The 14,899-nt window shown below is 34.3% G+C and overlaps 1 protein-coding gene and 2 long non-coding RNA genes across 3 annotated transcripts; 1 reads left to right on the forward strand and 2 right to left on the reverse strand.

Moving 5' to 3' along the window:
* Positions 1-532: 532 nt before the first annotated feature.
* On the reverse strand, positions 533-1,531 carry LOC122609305. Its single transcript, XM_043782357.1, has one exon. The coding sequence runs from the start codon at positions 1,529-1,531 to the stop codon at positions 533-535; it is 999 nt and encodes a 332-aa protein (XP_043638292.1).
* Positions 1,532-5,399: 3,868 nt separating this feature from the next.
* On the reverse strand, positions 5,400-9,020 carry LOC122608607. The gene is made up of 8 exons (XR_006325269.1): positions 8,906-9,020; positions 8,620-8,804; positions 8,464-8,518; positions 8,178-8,250; positions 8,002-8,099; positions 7,832-7,896; positions 7,080-7,658; positions 5,400-5,477 (listed from the first exon to the last, which is right to left on the reverse strand). It is a non-coding gene; the product is annotated as an uncharacterized LOC122608607 (long non-coding RNA).
* Positions 9,021-10,130: 1,110 nt separating this feature from the next.
* Positions 10,131-14,874, forward strand: LOC122608606. Its single transcript, XR_006325268.1, has 2 exons — positions 10,131-10,593; positions 13,224-14,874. It is a non-coding gene; the product is annotated as an uncharacterized LOC122608606 (long non-coding RNA).
* The last annotated feature ends 25 nt before the right edge of the window (positions 14,875-14,899 follow it).

Consider the following 14,899-nt stretch of genomic DNA (forward strand, 5'->3'; position numbering starts at 1 on the left):
AATGACATAACATCAAAGAATCTAGAAAATAGGTAAGAATGTAATTTCAATTATATATTTTAACTTGCAATTTAGGAAGCGTGTATACTAGAAAATGAATAATGTTACAACTCTTAATCTTTTGTGATTAGATTAGCAACAACATATCAAGATAACCAAGTCCAAAATGATCTTCAAAGATATAAAATAAGTAACTATTACTAATACGAATGTATAACATTGTATAGAAAAACAAGCCAATTATCGCAATGTGCTAGTCATGAATCTAGCGATTTAATACAATAATACTTATCTACTCTTTTACGTAACAATTGTACATGTTTACAGTTACAACACAATCATCATAGAAAAATTACTAAAATCTAGCTACATGAGTATAACAGAGCTATAATAAGTCATTAAATGAAATTAAATTGGGTTATACTCGAATGGTAATATATTCATGCTTATTAAACATAAATTTCTATCAATAACCATGGAAATTAAATGTTTATATCAAAACAATTAAATTTAATAATCGTCATTAACGAACCTAACTTACATACTCACTTTCCAAAATTGGTTTAGTTCTAGTCCCCATTGCCACCGGAACTTTAGCCCTCCCCACGGCGGCAACCGCCAATGGATCGCCGCTTTCCGCCACTCCTCTCATTTCCGCAATCCGTTTCCTACCAACAACCCGTCTCACCGCCACCACAAGCACCACCATTGCCGCCGCAACCACCGCCCCTCCGGCAACCGACCCACCAATCCACAACCACTTCTTCCTCACTCCACCTCCACCACCACCACCACCACCCCCATTCCCTCCGGCAATCGGATATTCCGACCCATGGGACTTTTCCGGTGCCGGCACCGGCGCCACCACCGGCGGCGGCGAAGTTTTTTCAACAACTATCCCAAAATGCCCTTGTGTTACACTTGTACAAACACTCCCGTTTTCAACATGATCAAAAGCAACCCCACCAAACAAATCAAAGAAAACACATTTTGGCAAAACCCCATTTGGCAAAACACTTAAAGTTTCAAACTTTATCAAAATGGGGTTTTCCGATGACCGGATATCAAGCTCCGGCAACCCTTTTCCGGTCAAATTCGCTGCATTGTAACCCAACAATCCCACCACTGGTGACAAGTAAACAAACCCAGGTAAAGGGTAAAAAACATTTGACCAATTACCCAAATTATGATACACCAAAATAACCCTCTTAACATAAGGATTTACCAAAATGCCACTAGGAATGTCAAACTCTTTGTAGTTAAAATAGCCTCTTCTTCTCAAACTACCACTTCTTAACCTAAGGGCAGAAATGGTAGTTCCTGTTACGTTGGCAGGAACAATGCCGTCATAAATGACACCTGTCTTTTTCCGGTGACCGGAAAATGACCGGAAAGCATAGTCTTGGAGGACGGAATCAAGAAACCTTGAAGAAAATGTGGCTTCTTGTTGAGTGATGGGTTGTAAAGAAAATGTTTCAAATGGATATAAAAATGTGAGAATGATTATACAAAAAGAAGGAAAAGAAATCATGGGTTTCAGTCAAAATGAGTTCTTCTTTTGCATTGAGGAATCTTTGAGTTGAGTAAAAGAGTGTGGGGATGGGTGAGTGAGTACAACGGTTGCCTTGTTCTTGAAATAAGTGTTGGAAATAAATTTTGTTTTTATTTCTTATTAATTGGTAAAAAGATATTGTACATAAAAACTTTTAGTTTTTAGAAAAACAATTTACACCCTGCTATGTATAACATTGTATTGTATGCATCTTGATTTTAAGATATAGCACTAAAAAGTAGTTTGACAATGAAGTTCGGCACAAAAAGTTGGTGTAGGACCAAACAATATTACTCCTTATTAAACTTCTATAGTTCTATATAATTGATTTTTAGTAATAGTGTACCATAGAATTTTCACAATTTATAGTCATTAGGTACATGTAACCTATAATTTAATTATAAATTACTAAATTTGGTGATCTATGCATTTAAATCAAAAGTAATGAATATCAATATGGCCATAAAAAATGTTATAAATTGTATAATCCAATTATGTTGTTTTGGGAAACAAATCAGGCAACTTTAGATGTTGGCATAGAATAAAGGAAGGAGCATGTTTGTCTTTGTAATTTGTCTAATGCTTTCACTAGGAAATTGTCATAGAAATCAGATATTTGGATAATTGAAACCATTAAAACAACCAGTCTTTGTGTGTAGGGGGTTCTATAATCAAGTGATAAATCATTATTTGTTTTTGTTTTGAAAGTTGTGTGAGTTAATAGCATATATTGAGAAATTTTACATCTATCGGTGTAAACAGATCTATGCTATAAAGCCAGATTACTCGCCAAATAGATCCTAATTTGAACCATTCGATGAGGGAAAACTATTATCTAGATATGAAAAACTCACACAGGTTTCATCAAAGATAACAAATTAAATTTATGTGACTACCCAAATATGACTAGGTAAAATTCGAAATCAATAAATTTGTCGATCTATGCATTTAAATAAAAAAAAAACGTTTTTTTTTCATTTTCCTTTAAAAAAAAACGAAATTAATATAGTAAAAAAAAATGTGATAAATCGTAATCAAGTAATGTTGTTTTGGAAGGACCGGTCAAAATTTGTTGATGCCTAGAAAAAATTCATTTTTAAATATATTTTTTTACAGTACAATAAATAGTTGTATAATTTATTTATTTTTTATAAAACGAGCATGGTATCTGTGCGTTGCAACGGATATTATGGACGACGGTGGCTGATGATGGACGATGGCGGTGGTTATTCACGAAAATAAAGGGGTTGTGTATTGTTTTGGTATATAGAAAGAAAGAATATTTAGTTTTGTTTTAAAAGAAAGAGTAAAAGGGTAAAATTGCATGTCCCAAACATGTAAACTTTTCAACACCCATATAATTTTTAATAGGGAATATAGATATTTAGGAAAAACGAAATAAAAATAAAAACCCTCAGTAGTTTTGGGAACCAAATCAAACAGCTTTAAATGTTTGGCATAATATAAAGCAAGGAGCATGCTTGTCGTTTTGGTTAGTATGAAGCTTGATGCTTCTTCTACTCGAGTTTTTCTTTTAATGGTGTAAGATATATCTTTAATCCATTTGGAAGATTAAAATACTTGTCATGTTATTTGGGTGATTATCTATGCACCATTTGTTTTTCACCGTATACCACAAAATAAACTTTAGAATGTTGTACAATACAATACTATATAGAATGTTTAGTGGTGTACGGTCAACATCTGATGGCGTACAGATCACTTCCCTGTTTGTTTTTAGTTATTGAAAGTGCATTGTTTTGGTCAAAAATCACCTATGATAATATACGTCGAAGTCTTAGATTAATTAAGTAACCAAACTTTCATTCGTGAGGTTGTGTGCTTGTAAAGTGTGTTGAGTTGCAAAGATGCGTTGTTAAGAAAGACTTTTGACAAGAGATTATGTCGACTAAACAATAAAGAAGGTTAAGATAATCGCAAACTAATGTAAATGATGCAAAATATGTTAAGGTAAACAAGATATCAAGCAAGAAATAAATAAGTAATGCGTAAAATAAAGAGTAAAGAGCAATGACACCGATATTTGTTGACGAGGAAAAACCCTTAATCATTAGAGGATCGCCGGCATAAAAACCCCAGGAGGAAACAATCATTTCTGCCTTGTTCTTTATTGATTTGTATTGAAATGATTACAAAGGGTGGAAATTGGTTGATCGATCTTTCCAAGTGTATAAGCAGCGAAGAAAGTAATATGCAGTGTGTGTGAGTACAAGTGAATTATAGCAGATGATCGTAAGTGCCTAGGATCGATCAACCTCCTTCTATTTATAATGCGAGTGCTAAACTAACTATCCTATATTGTAGGGATCTTCCATATCTTCAGTTCTTGAACGTTGGTGAAGATCTTCCCTGGTCAAGTGACCGTTACTGTATTTCTCCTCATGCAGAATTCTACTTGAAGTCCGATTATGTTGGAGGACTAAGTCTTCTTTGCGTGTTGAAGAGATTCTTTGCGTGTATGCTTGATTTTGTACCGTTAGAGGTATTTCCCATGTGTGATATTGATTGATCCTGCATGTTTGACTCAAGAGGAAATAATAATAACATGTGTAACAATCGTTAGTATATCTTCCGAATGTTCTGATGTGTCAAGATCCTGAGATGTCAAGATCCTGGGCTTTCAAGATATTGGTACTTGAAATTTCAGGTATAACATGCATAACTTTTTTTTATACATAAAAACATTAGAAGCCGCCTTACGTACTCGTCCAAGACTAGTCCTAAGACTCATCCTCCATTGAACACCACAGGGTTGGATTAATCCTTAGACTCGTCCTTCCCCATTCGTCCCCCCATGGACGAGTCTTTAAACATTTAATTTTTTTTTTGTTAGCGTATAATTAATAAAAGGTAGGTCCAAGACTAGATCTAAGTATAAAGTTGGATTTAAAGGAATTAGTCTTTGGATGTTTTTTTTACTGGTGTGACACTGATTAGGACAAGTTTTCTTGGGGACGCGTTTATGGAAGCTCCTTAGAGTATGCTTATTTTATATTACATATAATGCAAAGACATTTATTTGAAACACGCCTAAAGCAATTATATAAATATAGAAAATATAATCATTTAAGATATATAATGATAATAATAGTAATAATATTTATGTAGTTTTTTTGAAACAATATTTATATAAATAAAATAAAATGTAATTGGAATTATTCTGACTTTTTGGTGTTAGCTAGTTTGTTATATTATGTTAGTGTGGTACATAAACGTGCCCAAAATAATCAGTTTTGGGAAAAACCGGTACTGAAAAAATAATCGGTTTTGCCAATATAATCGACTTCTTCTGAACTGGTTCAATTTTATAAAAAAAAGTCGAAGGTTTGAAACTAGTTTGGTTTTCGGTTCCTAGGATTGGTTTTCTTGGGGTTTGGTCAAAACCGATTTTTGATTGCGTTGACCTAATCCGGTTTCAGTTCCAAACCGGTTTGGCCCAAAACCAGTTTTTGGGCATGTAAGTCTAGGTTTCACTGGACAGGTGTAGTTGGAGCTCTTGAAGATTTATTCATAAATAATCTGAAGATTAGTGAACGCCTTACTTGTACATGAAATTTGGTGACTCCAGAATTCAGTTCACTAGATTTCACTCCAATCAAGATCTACATCACGGAAGACATTTTCACTAAAGTAAAAGGCTAGAGTCAGAAAAAGAAGATTGTCTAAACCGCGTAACCTGGTTACAATCTTACCAAATCAAAGATTGGAACATTTATCAGTACTCCAGTATTTACAACTCTAAGAACTAGTTATGAAGAATACCTTTAGTTTTACCTACCCACATCTTTCTTTCTTGAATGTATGGTATGCGGCTTCCCAACCCTCCCACCACACCATTCAAGCATAAAATTAAAACCGCCGGTTTTAAGCATAAAATCAGCAATCCTGCTCAGCACTCTTACCCCTTGATTAGCCAAAGTCGAAAAGGCCATATGTTAATATATTATAAAAACTCAGTATAGATATAAATGGTTTAGATACTAGCTTATAAGATAATTAACGTTTCTCCATTAAATTATATCGATGATTAAAGTATAATGTAATCTAAATATTTATGAATGATATTTGAGGGAAAATAAGGTCCCCTCTTGCATGTGTTGAAGATATAAATCAAGGCCTGACACTACTTTAAAAACACAAATAAAGCCCAACCCCACCATCACTGGTCAACCTCCTTTCCACTAAACCTCCCAACTTTAATGTAAATTCATTTTTAAGGACGAGTTACTTGTTAGATGGTTTTGAAAATTCACAATGCCGTTCAAACTTTAAAAAAGGACAGTATACAAACCTTAAACCTACACTCTCACATTACAATTGTTACCACCCCTAATTAATGGTTACACTTACACTAGGGCTACCACGAGAAAGAAAATCCCTCAAATAATGCTCGAATCCAAGACCTTAATCATTCTTTTTGTGATGGAGTGCCAATTTTTTTTTATTTTTTTTAATAAACCTATTCATAAGTATACATTCATTTAATACTTTTATGAATAATTAGCGTGACACCTTTGCCTCTGGAGACAGAGGTCATGGGTTCGATCCTCATCCCATGCAAAGGTTGAAGGGCCTTTTTTACCATTTAGGTAGAAACTGAAAGCAGCCTCACTACTTAGGTAGAGGTAAGGTCTGCCTACATCTTAACCTCCCCTATACACTGTCGAGGTATTGGGGCTCAAAACCCGCGGAAAGCGTCACTGAGCAGTTACTTACTTACTATGAATAATTAGCGTGACAAATACAAATAAAAGAAAATGAATATATGTAAATACAAGGTTTTCAACTTTTGACCCATATGTTGTATTGTACCTGGAGCAATCTAGTCGAAGTGTGAAGCTTTTTATCTCTTGGTACAGAAAAACAATGATTCTTAATATAAAATATCAGTCACATGCTAACATGTGATCATATTTCCAGATATAGATAGAGATGCAGAACTCAATGCTGGTTGAAATATATTTAATTAGGAAGTATTAATTAGTTTAAGATAACTAATAATCTCCCACGCATCAATTCATATGATGCCTAGACAACACTTCACTACATCAAAGTGAGGGAACTAAAATGAAACCAAACCAAACAAAACCAGGTTTTAAGTTTAAAAAAACAAAGAAAACCCAATAAATAATTCAACTTATGTGTGTCTGCATTATGCATGTAAGACATACTAGTGTTAAAGGAATATTAATCTAACTTTTTATTCAAAACAGCTTAAAATGTGGTACAATATGCAACAAACAAAATGTACTATGGGCGAGTTTTGATACGTTTGACCTGTTTTCCTTTTAGCTATGTTTTTGATTGACCCGTTTATATGATTAAACGTTCAAACATATCCCAAACCGACCCATTTTTAAATAAGCAGGGTCAAAATAAGCACCAATGTATAATGGTAAGGAAACCAGTATCATATGTGCCCAGGTCATAAATGGGTTGCCACTTGACACCTTACATTTCGAGAATCGAGATCAACAAGCTTAAAATCAATAATGAGTACCCTTACCGGCCTGACCCTTGTCTCTTGTCTGTGCATCAGATATTTGTAGTATCTCCCTTTCTAGTGTTTCATATAGACGGGGCACGTCATCATCCTCAACGATGCACTTGGGATCACGAATCCACATTAGGACTTTTCTAAACTCTTCAGTAATGTATAATCATATTTCAAAGAATCGCCCTATAACAGCATAAAGTACCAACAAAACAAGAAAGCCAACTAATGTGAAGAAAAAGATTTCTTTTAGTGCCCATACATTTTTTGCTGCTTGTCTAGTGTCTACTATATTGATATATAACTTCTAATGACTTTTGTTGCTTCTTTGACCTTGAGAAATGAAACAACCAAAGGACCAAAGATACTGTAGATGATTTAAACATTATATTTGTCCCTAATTCTATGGTGTGAAAAAAAGTATTGAGGAACTACTAGGTTCTAGGAGAATGGGCCTGCCTCATTACACTGGGTTACAGTTGTAAGCCTATATGCAACAAAGACCACTTTTCGGTTATGGGCAAGTGTCCTCAATGCAGTCAGAATCTCTACCTCAGTTGTGCTATCGAGAGCACTTGTTGCCTCCACAACCTGAAACAAAGATCAAAAAGCATTCCAAACGTTAACTTCTCAATGGTGAAATCAAAGAAGGGTAAAAGAACTTTTTCCCATCAAAAGTCCACTTTATCATACAAATAATGAAACGATAAAACAGAGGAAACCATCAACAAAATATAACTGGAAAATGAAACAAGACAGCTTACCAATTAGGTGGAGCTAACAGGAATGCACGAGCTAATGCAACTCATTGTTTCTCACCACCGTTCAACTGTAATAAAAACAAATGAATGAAAATATTACATCATGAACCAATTATGTAATCCGATAAACCTACATACCTTCAAATTATAAAAAGGGACAAAATTAAGTTTACCTTTTAGCCCACATTCCCCTGCTAGAGTGGAATGTTGTTGTGGAAAGTTCATGATAGTATCATGAATTGCTACCTTTCGGGCAACATCATACACCTGCCTGAAGTCAATTGGTTAGTGAAAGTGAACCTCATTCATTTATTCTATTTACATATCACAGAGAAATGCAATTGCTGACCTCTTCAGTTTAAGATGAAAGGCGACCATAATGAATGTTGTGGCTTTCGTACATCTTGCCCATATAACTTCACCTGTCATATAAGGGAAGTATTAAAGATTTGCTGGTGGAAATGTGAGGGACACTAAATATTCGAGAAGCAATTTCAACCCATTAATTTAAAATACGAGTCTACAGTCTCGGGTTATATTTTTCAATTTATAGGGGTCAACTTAATATAGTAATTTATCAACAAAAAAAAAAAAAGGAAAAAAAAGAAAAGAAGATAAAGGTGCTAGTAAGCCACCTACACTGAATGCTTCATATGATTGATGTGAAACCCTTTCAACGGTTTAGTTTACCTGTTTGGACAGGTATACCGTAGAAGCATAAATTGGGTTGTAAGATTCACATGTGCAAAGTAAAGTGTTACTAAAAGGTAAAGTAGGGATGAATCAGTTACCGTCCCAGAACAAGTGTCAAAGAACCTGAATGTCATCTAAGAACGGTTGATTTGCTTGCACATGAATTCAGTTCATGTATAGTACAAAAAAGGAGTAAGTTCACTGAAATTTATTCATATATAACCGATCACAACAGAAATACTACAAGTGCCACTAGTTCCCACAATAGCCACACTTTTCCAAGCTGCCAACGCAAACGATATTCCGTCAAGAATCTTGCTAGCACATAAGTGGAAAAACAGGCGCATATCTCTATATCACTAAGATAAATTACAAAGCACAAACCTGGTCCATCTGGGTCTTCCACATCATGTCTATCAAATTTGATGAAAGCAGCTCATATTTAGAGGTGGTACTCAAGATTGCCAGATAAGTGAGTTAAATACGACGATACGTTGAACCATCGGTGAAGCAACTGTATGTGTAGATAAGTGTGTGTGTATATATATAGATCCAAAAGTTATCCAAATTATGCATTTTGACAAACAAAGTATCTAGAATAATGAAGCATAATAAGGATTAATACTATGCGTTAACAATACTGGATTGGATGTTTTTGCATATATAGTGCGAGACAACAATGTCATATTTCATTTGGACATTTAATCAAACACCTTGTTTTCAAGTTTAGTTGATTAAATACACAACATTTGTTGGAAATATGTATGTCTCCAATCTTAGCCTTAGTTCTACTTAAAGGTGGTCAAGACAAATATAATATGCAGGGCTGAAGTGTTCTTTACCCGAAGATGAGGGGTCAAAGGTGTAACACCACAATACCCATCATCTCCTACAACGGTCATATCTCTTTCACTGCATATATTCATACAATAGCAGAAGGATAAATTTTTTACTTTTCATCACAAGATAATATATATTCAAAAGTTTATTCAAGATGTAGATATATTATGTATTTTGTTCCTTTTATGGGTAATCCTCTTAATTTATGTATTAAACCCAAGTTATATATAACAAATCCTTTGATTTCTAGTTAAATCTATCTTATTTTCTTTTTTTAGTTGTTTGAATCATAAATTTCTTCGTGGTATCAGAGCCAGGTTAGTCTTTACTGATTATATCGTCTCTCGGACTTAATCTTTTTTTCGTTTTGGGTTTCTTTCAATTAAGTACTTTTCTCAAAATCCTTTTCAATCTTCACCTATTTCTTAGATCTGGAAATCTCTTATTATTATTATATTTTCTCTTTTTTCAATCCACCGATCTAAAAATCTTTTATGTTGTCTTACACATCTTGATCCTTTAATTCTTTAACAATCTAATCATATATCATAATAATAAAAATAGATCTTGGGTGAGTAAGATTGGTGATCGGTTTAATAATAATAATAATAACAATAATAATAATAATGATAATAATAATAATAATAAAAGTTTCAATAAAAGTTATATAATAATAATAATAATAATGATAATAATAATAATAAAAGTTTCAGTAAAAGTTATAATAATAATAATAATAATGATGATAATAATAATAATAAAAGTTTCAGTAAAAGTTATATTATAATAAATAATAATAAGAATAAGAATAAAAATAAAAATAGATCTTGGGTGAGTAGATTGGTGAGTTCTTGATATTCAATCTCTTTGGCATCTACGGGATCATGTCGCCCCTTTTTGATTGTGGTGTTACTATTGGCAGTCGTGTTGTTTCGTTTTTTTTTTCCCCGCTCAATCTACAGCTTCTAACTCTGGTTGATTGTGGAATATTTATTCTTGGATTTGGATTCTGTTCAATTGGAGAGTAAATTTTGTTGGTTATATTGTCTCTCGCGTTGGGATATCTTCTTTGATCGATGTGGTCTTGTTTGTTGCTGAGTCTAAGTGAAGATCTCAAGCACTTGGGGTCCTTCCTCTATCTGATCGTCACTCAGGTTTTTTCTTTACCAGACTTTGTAGCCCTTGAAAGTTACGAGACTTGCTTGGATCACTCTTTATAGCGTAACCCCACTGTGAGTCTATCTAAACTTTTTTTATTTCTTTCTTTCACATTAGGCATCTATGGCTGGGTTAGGAGTACCAGCATTTGTTTGAGTGTGATACAGGGAGAATTATCCTCTGTTTGCTTGTTTAAATGTTGCATTTAGGCATCTAAGTTTTTCTTTAGCTTATGATGGTTATGCTTGGTTCTTCCTCTTGGTGTTACCATTGGGTTTCTTATTCTCATCGCTCAAATTGCACGATTAGATTCTTCCGCTGTTTCTCTAGTCTGTAACGTTCCTTAGGTTTAATCCTACTTATTTCATCGTGCTATTTTGTTGTCATTGATTTAGTTGCTTTTCATGATCGTTGCCGTGTTTGTTGCTGAATTCTTCTTATATCCAAGTATGACTCGTCAAGCATAATATGGGAATCTCTGCTTATATGTATGGTTGTGTGTATAGGCTGTTTTCTTGAAAATGATGTTATTTTTTTGTCAGCCCTTAGTTATGTCAACATGTTCAAGTGTTTTACAAACCGTCCTTTTATTATTGTCTACATGAAAGAAAACACAATTGACTGAATTGTTTGAGCATTCTGATTATTATAATTAAGGTTTTTCATTTGGTAATGTGTAGTTAAAGTAAGTTTTGTTGGTTTAGTCTTGTGCTCCAAGTTGTCATTGTTGGTTATGAAGTTGAATGTATGAGGAACTCATCTTTGTGGTTTGTTTTAGTTTAACATGTGTGATCTTAATAGTTTAAAACGATCTTGTTATACCCTTATTTCAAAGTTTTTTTTATCTTCATGTCAACGTGTTCTTTGGTCTTATATTAGGCATTCTTTCCGTTATGGTTGCCTCCCGTTCTCCTGGTTCTTTTTGTTGTCTCTTACCCTTTTAACCTTAGATTTATGGGCGTGTTACGATTGTTATCAGTTGTGCAATTGTTACTTTGTTTTTATTCCTTATTTGATTTGTTGCCTTATGTTTAATATGCATGACTTCTTTGAGTTATTTATAACGTTATTGATTTGCAGTCTTGTAGTATTATTTGGTTGTGTGTATGTTGCATACTTGTTTTGATTCTCTAATTATTTGTGATGTCTTATATGACCAATCTGTTATTTGCGGATCTTAGACCCTTTGTAACCGTTCACCTTCTTCAGTTTTTCCTTACCATTCACTTTTAAACTTAATACCCCATTATACCCCACGATATTCAACTATACCTAATCAAACCACACTAATTATTTAAACAAAGATATGAACACAAAATTAACCTTTTGCCATTCACCTTATCACCTTTAACCTTCAATAATTTCATTTCACCTTTTTTTTGTCACAAACATTTAACCATATTCTTATTACCTTTCCTCACCTATTCATTTCATCTTCCTTTTTCACTGATTGTCTTATGATCCTTATGTGTTGGTTCTTGTGATTTGTTTGCTAATTGGTTGTTTCTGGGCATTCTTAGCCTTTCATGGCAGCCCCTCTTTATGTGTTTGGGCATTCTTAGCCTTTTATGGCAGCCCCTCTAATGTGATATGGGCACTCTTAGCCTTTCATGGCAGCCCCTCTTTATGTGTTTGGGCATTCTTAGCCTTTTATGGCAACCCCTCTTATATGATATGGGCACTCTTAGCCTTTCATGGCAGCCTCTCTTTATGTGTATGGGCATTCTTAGCCTTTCATGGCAGCCCCTTTTATCTGTCTTGGGCATTCTTAGTCTTCATGACGGCCCCTCTTATTTGTCTTGTTGATTTGTGTGACCCTTGCTGTTTGGATTGTGGTGGTATGATGGTTGTTTAGGGTTTTTTTTTTACCTTGTATTGGTTGGTGAATGATATATGTTTTGACCATGAGACTGTAGTGCAGATTGCTGCAGACAATGATTGGGGTTTTTTCTTATTTGGGTATGGATACAAAGCTCACATTCAGTAAGGTGGTTTTTTTACTTATAAGAAAAACCGTTGGTTGTTTTGTCTCTACATTAGTTTTGCAAGGTGTTGGTTGTTTAGTTTGGGTTAAAATTACCCTTTTTCGTGATGAGGTCATAAAAGTTTCCCTTAACTCAAATTAGTCTTTATGTTCTTTGCATGTTTAGTTGTGTGCCTTATTTGTGAAGTTGCAAAGGTTTTTGGTTAAGTTGGATTAGTCTTTACATTCCTCTCACTCCTGTTTATTTTATATGTGTCCAGACATTTTTGTATGATTTTATGGTTGTCCTTTTTTCCCTCCTTAGTTGGAAGGAGTTTTGTTGACGATAACATTTATGACATGTTCATAGTTGTTACTTTGCATTATGCCTATAAAAAATCCGGCTATTCAGGGAAGTTTCCTATATCTCCGATTGGTTTTCTTTTGATGTGTCTGCCAATCTTGTTGTTAGATACTTCTTTGATATCTAACTACAAGATTTAGGGAGGGAATATGAGTCTATGAAGAATATTTGAAAGGAGGTGTCCTAACAAAGTGTTTTTCCAAGTTTATCTTTTTTAATCCCCAGTCTTATAAATCCTTCCATTCTAAAACACCTTTGAGTTCTTAAAAGTTAAAATACTAAAGGTCTTGTTTTTTGGTTCACTCCTTGTTGGGTGGTTGGTTATATTCCTTCTTCTATTATTTATGGTTCTTTTTTATTTATTGATTTTGTTATAGAGTTTGATCTTGCTGGAAATGAGGTAAAGGTTGTTGTAGATCTATGGATAATTAATGGATTAATAATGAAAAGGTTGTTGCAGTACAACATGGATAAATAAAAACCTTGGTGGTCTTATCAAGTTTTGTACTCTTCATCACAACATCCGATGTGACCAACAAGTAACAATTCAGCAAGCAGGTTCCTTTTTAACAAGCTAAAATCGTGTTCTGCTGGCTTCCATATACAAGCCTTCTATATTAGCATGCACCCTTCCTTCTACAACTGCTTCAGTTTTCCTGTCAATTATTCCAACAACCAGTGATGTCTTTTGTCCTTCACCAGTAAAGGCAACAACTCGAAGAAATAAAGTTCAGCTCTACTTCAAATTTGAACTAGTTGGAGTCAAGAAATAAGTTGTTGCAGATTTATAGAAATTATTGAAAAATATATCTTGCTTTTATCAGCTTGATGTGTTTCTTTTAGCATCAAGAGCAAGCTCCTCTATGAGATCAACATAAGTATTGATGATTATTGGTAATTGCAATCCATTGATTATAGAGAGTTTGCATGATCAAATTAGTTGTTTGTGTTGCTGAGGATAGTGCATCTCGGTTTGGGGTTAACAGCCGCAAGAGAGTTATGATCGGGCATCAAAATGAAGAAGCACAAATGAACTTTAGTTGAATAAGTTTAGTTGCAAACTGGTGGGGTTAAGGTTTCCTTCTTGGTGTTTTAAACAGGCAAGAATCAAGGGATGAGTCACTTGAGAACTATTAAATGGCCTCTCAACAGCGCGCATTTTCTTCTGATGAAAAACCTTTTTTAATGCTAATCGCTGGCCTATGTTTCGTCGTTGTGCAGTAGCTGATGTAGTTGCTGTCGTGTATTTTCATTGTTGATTTGCTGCTCAGCTTGTCGCTCATCTCATCCATCAGCAACTCGTTCATCAGCAGCCCTTCTCTTAGTCGCTAAGCTGATCATTGTTGATACTTCGACACCTTTTCTTCAGTGATTCTACTCTTAATATGATGTTTTCTTCCAAAATCTTCACACTCTCATACTTGGTAACTCATTTAGCTTGTGTTGGTGCACTTGGGGTAAAAGACTCTCGGTGTGAATAACACTTGCCCACACTCAGTGCACTTGGGGTGAAAGACCTTCGGTGTGACCAAGTGTTCTGGCTTTGTTAATATTCCTTGTTTGAGTGGAGATCTTGCATCTTGTTTGCCTCGATCCAAGTATTGACGGTTTTGTCTAGTTCTATTGGGTGAAGGAGCACTTGCCCGCTAAGATTGGGGGGGGGGGGTTGGAAATATGTATGTCTCCAATCTTAGCCTTAGTTCTACTTAAAGGTGGTCAAGACAAATATAATATGCAGGGCTGAAGTGTTCTTTACCCGAAGATGAGGGGTCAAAGGTGTAACACCACAATACCCATCATCTCCTACAACGGTCATATCTCTTTCACTGCATATATTCATACAATAGCAGAAGGATAAATTTTTTACTTTTCATCACAAGATAATATATATTCAAAAGTTTATTCAAGATGTAGATATATTATGTATTTTGTTCCCTTTATGGGTAATCCTTTTAATTTATGTATTAAACCGTTATATATAACAAATCCTTTGATTTCTAGTTAAATCTATCTTATTTTCTTTTTTTAGTTGTTTGAATCATAAATTTCTTCA

The sequence above is a fragment of the Erigeron canadensis genome, chromosome 7 (assembly GCF_010389155.1).
Source record: "Erigeron canadensis isolate Cc75 chromosome 7, C_canadensis_v1, whole genome shotgun sequence".
NCBI classification, from domain to species: Eukaryota; Viridiplantae; Streptophyta; class Magnoliopsida; order Asterales; family Asteraceae; genus Erigeron; species Erigeron canadensis.